This window comes from Engraulis encrasicolus, chromosome 1, assembly GCF_034702125.1.
Source record: "Engraulis encrasicolus isolate BLACKSEA-1 chromosome 1, IST_EnEncr_1.0, whole genome shotgun sequence".
NCBI classification, from domain to species: Eukaryota; Metazoa; Chordata; class Actinopteri; order Clupeiformes; family Engraulidae; genus Engraulis; species Engraulis encrasicolus.
The window spans coordinates 52,903,046-52,910,545 of record NC_085857.1 but is presented as its reverse complement, the minus strand read 5'-3'; the positions used below and the strand labels follow the sequence as shown (position 1 = coordinate 52,910,545).

The 7,500-nt window shown below is 41.2% G+C and overlaps 1 protein-coding gene across 3 annotated transcripts in view; it reads right to left on the bottom strand.

The window, feature by feature from the left end:
• LOC134454368 (mitochondrial adenyl nucleotide antiporter SLC25A23-like) overlaps positions 1-7,500 on the bottom strand; it is a 38,248-nt gene that overhangs the window by 9,676 nt on the left and 21,072 nt on the right. For all 3 annotated transcript variants that reach the window (XM_063205334.1, XM_063205326.1, XM_063205344.1), the window contains exon 8: positions 6,803-6,970. In XM_063205334.1, the coding sequence (XP_063061404.1) occupies positions 6,803-6,970 (168 nt within the window). The remainder of the gene's footprint in view (positions 1-6,802; positions 6,971-7,500) is intronic.

Genomic DNA, 7,500 nt, shown 5'->3' with positions numbered 1-7,500 from the left:
ATTTTCCAATATGGCCGCCATACAGATATAAATTGGCAACGGAAACAATTTGTGATACAAACACCAAACTTGGCACGGATACTCCTTAGATGTACCTCTTTTGATAAAGCATGCAGGTGACTTTTCCAAGATGATTCATTTTCCAAGATGGCCACCGTTCAGATGTGTCATAGGAAAATAAAACAATTGTTCAAATAATGATACAAGCACCAAAATTGGTACAAATACTCCTTAGACTTAACTAATTTGAAAAAGCATGCCTGTCACTTGAAATTCAAGATGGCCGCCCATTTTCCAAGATGGCTGCCAGAAAGTCCTGTGGGAATACTGCAGGAGATACTAGAGCAATTGTTCAAATAGTGATGTGAGCACCAAACGTGTTACAAATACTCTTCAGACACAACTCTGTTGTTAAGGTGTATGGAAATTCAAGATGGCCACCCATTCACCTACTGCAGAAGTTCCATAACTGAAAAACGTTTAAATTGTGATAGAAGCACCAAACTCGGCACAAATACTCCTTAGACATTATCCTTTTTGAAAAAAATAGCCTACTTTAAACATGACAAGGCCATGTATAATCCAAGATGGCTACCCTTGCTTCTTATTAATGGAGACATTTTCACAATCTCTGATTTGAGGACATTTGAGAGATTACCATAATCCCTTTGATGAATTTAGATGATCTTGTTGTCTAAAAGTATAGGAATTTTAAAATGTCCCAATACTCACACTGGCAGCTATAGCGATCTGCAGGTCAGAAGATCAGATCATACCTTTCATGCTATTATGAATGCCATTCACATTGTGTCAGCTGTTGGTAAATGTGCAGTGGGTGGAAGGGCTGTCCAGAAAATTGTGGCGGCCATTTTGGAAAATGAGCAGCCATCTTTTGACTTACATAATTTTGTCGTGTCATGGAGTATTTGTACCAAGTTTGATGCTTGTATCACTATTTTATCAAATGTGTCAGTCACCTTACACTTATGGTGGGCACCTAGGAAAATGGGCGGCCATCTTGGATTTCAAGTGGCCTGCATGCCTTTTCAACAGATGTGTGTCCCTATCTATGACGATTTCGGTGCTTGTATGACCATTTGAACCGTTGTTTCAGTTGCTAATTCATATCTGTATGGCGGCCCTCTTGGAAAATGGGCAGCCATCTTGAATTTGAAGTGGCCCGCGTACTTTTTGAAAATAGTAAGGTCTAAGGAGTACCTGTACCGATTCTGTCAACTTTGAGCTACCAAAAATGAGGAAAATCCCCATATTTTAAGCCAAAACTCTGCAAATTTTCAATTGGCGAAATCCTGACAGTCTAGGGAGAGTGACAGATCGGATGGTGTGTTCTGCTTTTCACAACTGTCCGCGTGCCAGGCCAGTCCTGTCCGAAATCCCCACCCCTGCAGCGCACGTTTTAAAAGGAGCATGTACCGCGTGGAAAAAGAAAGAAATATGTTGTTTTGTCACTAAAGTTGTCTGGGGCTCGTGTAAAGCTTTGTGCTGGTGCAGGTTGTGGTGTGCTGATGGTGTGTGATGGCAAAGGAGTGGGAGCACAGCATACCTGTCAACCATCCCTAATTTCCCGGGAAACTCCCTAATTTTGACTCATTTCCCAATTTCTTCCCGATTTGACATTTTTCCCGGAAATATCCTGGATTTTTCACATTATCAAAAAACACTGTTGGTCCTGTAGCCTAATTTTACCCACGACCCTGTCCGACGAGCCACAGCCCCTCTTGAGAGAGAGACAGAGGGTCTTGCTTATCAAGCCACCTGCCATTAGATTGTATGCCAGATGCCAGAATTGAAGTTCCTTGAAAATACGAGCTGTCTGTCACCCTCGAGCTCCGTAGTTTTCTAGCGCTTGTGCGCCCACTCTTTTCCTCATAACCGTCAGTTCATGCAACGCTTAAAACAGCCTCGGAACAGCGAATCATGCGATTAACCTAATCACAACCTGTAGGCAGCACGAAGTTTTGCACGAACAGACAACTTAGGCTATGCTACAAAACAAGAAGAAACTCATTGCACTCATTTCATTGTTTTATTTTCATTGCATTGCTTTTTCCACGCTGTAAAACGTGTAGGCTACTGAGGGATTTTAGACAGGATTGTCTTTGCACACGCACACTGTTGTGAAAAGCAGTGTAGAACGCACCATCCAATCCGTCTCTGTCATCCTGTTGACTGTCAGAATTTGGCCTTTAGAAAATTTCCCGGAGCTTTCAAGGAAATTGAATTCTTGGTGGTATATCTGGCATAGTTCAACAAAGACGCGTTTGCAGACCTCTGTAGTTGGACAGGATATTATCCCAGTGGGGTTGCCAGTCAAGTGTGAAGAAATCCTGCACACTGTCCATTCCACCAACAAACTTTAACACAACGTTTCGGTCATCCGACCGTCTTCACACACACACACACACACACACACACACACACACACGCACGCACACACACACACACGCACACACACACACGCACACACACACACGCACACACACACACGCATACACACACGCGCATACACACACGCGCATACACACACGCGCATACACACACGCGCATACACACACACACACACACACACACACACACACACACACACACACACACACACACACACACACACACACACACACACACACACACAGAATGTAAACATTTGGGGATTTGGAGCAAAGTACATCTGCCTTCGGATTTATGATCTGCCAGCAATCCCATTTTACCCATAATTCATTGTTTTACACGCAATTCCCTTCAGCAGGGATCGAGCGAGCCAGCAGTTACACACACACGCACGCACGCACGCACGCACGCACGCACGCACGCACGCACGCACGCACGCACGCACACACACACACACACACACACACAGGATGACAAGACTAAAAGATATACTCAAGCACAGATACAAGCGTGTGCACGTGCACACTCCATAAGCAGTAGCCATTAATGTACACACACATGCACACACACAGCCTAAAATTACTTTGGCTTAGGCACCAAATGGCAACAAACTGATGTACAGTAGATCCAACCCACTACATCAGTGTGGTAAATGGCTGCTACTGGTGTGTGTGTGTGTGTGTGTGTGTGTGTGTGTGTGTGTGTGTGTGTGTGTGTGTGTGTGTGTGTGTGTGTGTGTGTGTGTGTGTGTGTGTGTGTGTGTGTGTGTAGGGGAGACAGATAGAGGTGTGTGATTCACAACCTGCTCCAACAAATCAAATCATTCTCTCTCTCTCTCTCTCTCTCTCTCTCTCTCTCTCTCTCTCTCTCTCTCTTCTCTCTCTCTCTCTCTCTCTCTCTCTCTCTCTCTCTCTCTCTCTCTCTCTCTCTAGTAGCCTATGAATTACACTCTCTGCAAATAGCTAACTTTCTATGCAGTTCAGTTTGAACAACTTGCACATCTCTGCACTTCCCCTGCCAGACATCCCAAGTTCCAAAAACGAATTTCAGGGAGATGCTTATCGACCCTCGACACCCCCGACAAACAAAACAGCATTAGTGTTTAAAGGAGAACTCCACTTTTTGACCATTAAGGCCATTTTCTGAGTGGTCTGCAATGTTTTAGAGTCCCCCTTACCGTTTATTTCATGTTTGCTGCAGTCTCTGTTATTTGGCTGATTTGGATTTGATCTCAACCAGCTTTAGAATGGCTGTCTATGGGCACCAGCAACTCTGTTCTTATAATTACCTTAAAGGGACACTGTGCAAGAAATGGTCAAAAAAGTTACTGCAACTATGCTGCTCATTGAAACTGCAGCTGCCTATTGCCAACTTTGATCTTTACATGAAAGTTTACTAAGTAATAAACAAATATGTTCATGGTCTAGCGGACCATGGAGAAGATCCCCCCTTTTCATGAATGAAAAGTGCAATTTTTCCAGTCATAATGAATACAAGAAATTGATGCTGGTGGTAAGTATTCATGAAAAAGGTAACATTAGTGAATGGGCAGCATGAATTCTGGAAATAAACAACAGCTCACAAAGTGGTTAGGGGTGTTCACTAGCAGTCCCTAACAAGTTTCAAGGCGAAATATGGCTTCTGTAATTTTTTATTTGCCAGAAGCATGCTACACGGATCCATTGACTTTCACTAGCTTAGCGTCATGCTCCCTCTTTTAACTTGTCTTAAAGCAAGACAACGGCTTACATGAAAAATAAGACACTTTACCACCTTTATAAACCCCAGCCGACGATTTGAACTGTATTAAGCCCCAAAATAGTGGCATACCCCTTTAATGTTCAAAAAAGTGTAGTTCTCCTTTAAACATTTGTTCATGTCCTTTCTATCGTCCAGTCTAACACTTGCCTAATTTTCCTGGGACTTTTGCATTCTATGTATGCCCCACACACGAGTCATTAGGCTATCTTTCTCTGCCCCGCATTGTAATTAAAAAAACCCTGCTAACTTGCACTAAAATCAGGGATATTTTATCTGACTCGGGGAGCCAATATCAGGAACACTTGGGATGTCTGCCCTGTGCACACGTGCACGCACACACGCACAACACAGCGAGGGTAACACTTCCAAATAAGGGGCCATAATTAACAGTAAAGTAGCTACAACCTAATACTTAAGTAAGGGTTAATAATCATTACTTAATGCCACATTAGACACGTATTAATTGTTATTAATGCATTAGCAAGCAGTTACTTAACTATTAGATAACTATTACCTTGTGTTACAAGTTAATAGCATATTATTATTTAACTAATAGATAAGTAAGGGCACAGTTAATAGTTAAGTAGCTATCAGGTCATACTTAACTAAGGACCAAAATTAACACTTACTTAATACAAAAGGAAGGCATAACTAATGGTTAATTAATACTTAAATATTGAGTTTTGGGACCCTTATATTAGAGTTGGCTGAGGATAACTAATGGTTAATTAATAGATAGATGTTGTTGTTTGGGACCCTTATATTAGAGTTGGCTGCGGATAACTAATGGTTAATTAATCGATAGATATTGGTGTTTGGGACCCTTATAATAGAGTTGGCTGAGCATACCTAATAGTTAATTAATTAATCTACTGTGACATCTAGTTTTCACTCGTTCAAATCACTGTAATAGTTGCAACAGGAGCCATTATATAGCAAGGATTGGACGTACACTTCTCAATGATGGTGGGGTGATGAGATGTAATTTTTTCATGTACCATTTATTAATTGTAATGGTAAAAACCCTACAATAAATGCAGAACATTATGAAGAGTAATAGTTTTGAAGCAAAACTAAACCATTCCTTTGTGATAATTAAGTTAATGTTTGAGAATATTAGCTCCAAGAAGTGCAGTGCATGATGGGTACGCAATCTACAGAAAACAATATTTCGGTATTATTTAATCATTAGATTAGGTACAGTTAATAGTTAATTAGCTATTAGGTCATACTTAACTAAGGACCTTAATTAACACTTACTTAATACAAAAGCAAGGCATATCTAATGATTAAATAATACCGAAATATTGTTGTCTGTAGATTGGGTACCCATCATGCACTGCTCTTCTTGGAGCTAATATTCTCAAACATTAACCTAATTATCACAGAGGAATGGTTTAGTCTCGCTTCAAAACTATTACTCTTCATAATGTTCTGCATTTATTGCAGGGTTTTTACCATTAAAACTAATAAGTGGTACATGAAAAAATTACATCTCATCACCCCACCATCATTGAGAAGTGTACGTCTAATCCTTGCTATATAATGGCTCCTGTTGCCACTATTACAGTGATTTGAACGGCTGAAAACTAGATGTCACAGTAGATTAATTAATTAACTATTAGGTATGCTCAGCCAACTCTAATATAAGGGTCCCAAACACCAATATCTATCGATTAATTAACCATTAGTTATCCGCAGCCAACTCTAATATAAGGGTCCCAAACAACAATATCTATCTATTAATTAACCATTAGTCATCCTCAGCCAACTCTAATATAAGGGTCCCAAAACCCAATATTTAAGTATTAATTAACCATTAGTTATGCCTTACTTTTGTATTATGTAAGTGTTAATTTTGGTCCTTAGTTAAGTATGACCTGATAGCTACTTAACTATTAACTGTGCCCTTACTTATCTATTAGTTAAATAATAATATGCTATTAACTTGTAACACAATGTAATAGTTATCTAATAGTTAAGTAACTGCTTACTAATGTTCAACATATGCATTAATAACAATTAATATGTGTCTAATGTGGCATTAAGTAATGGTTATTAACCCTTACTTAAGTATTAGGTTGTAGCTACTTTACTGTTAATTGGAAGTGTTACCCAGCGAGGTTAATACTAGCGTACGGTATGATGCCCAACATCACACACACACACACACACACACACACACACACACACACACACACACACACACACTCCTCATAGTGAAACAGATTCGAGCAAAAACAGAACAGTGTTGGTGAATTGTATTACTTTTGTAATGCATGGTAACACTTTTTCAAATATGTCATTCACACACGCACACACTCCTTGTAGGCGACGAGGTCAATGCCAGCATATGATATGATGCCCAGCACACACACACACGGTATGATTCCCAACACCACACACACACACACACACACACACACACACACACACACACACACACACACACACACACACACACACACACACACACACACACACACACTGATTCCCAACACCACACACAGACACACACAAACAAATGCACACACACACACACACACACACACACACACACACACACACACACACACACACACACACACACACACACACACACACACAGAAATGCATGAACACACACACACACCTCGTATACAGCTAGGTCTATGCCGGCATAAGGTATGATCCCCAGCATGTTGGGCACGTATCCCTTATAGAAGGCGCGTATTCCTTCCTTCTCAAGGATCTGTCTGGCACAGTCCGTCACGCCCGAGTACTGGCCGGTCCTGCGTAACGTCAGACGAGTCTTCAAAACCTGCAGAGAGAGAGAGAGAGAGAGAGAGAGAGAGAGAGAGAGAGAGAGAGAGAGAGAGAGAGAGAGAGAGAGAGAGAGAGAGCGAGAGCAAGAGCAAGAGCAAGAGAGAGAGGCAGGGGACAAGAAACAAATAGAATAGATTGCATTGGATTAGATTAGAATAGATTGCATTACATATCATTACTTTATATTACATTACATTGGAATTAAACATGAGCCATCAACACCTGCAGAAAGAGGGGGTGGGGTGGGGGAGGGGGGCAAGACATGATAACATCGCAATACACTACATTATATTACATTAGAATATACAGTTAAGACCTATACGGTATATACTGTATACTATTCTTACTGCTGTTGTTATTTTTTTCATTGTTATCACTCCTTTGGTATGAGGAGGAAGAGGAAGAGGAGAGGAGCACAGGGGGCAGGGAGCATATTGGGAGAAAGAGGAGAGGACAGGAGGAGGAAAAGGAGAGGAGGACGAGGAGAGGAGAAGGAGGACGAGGAGAGGAGGAAGACAAGGAGGA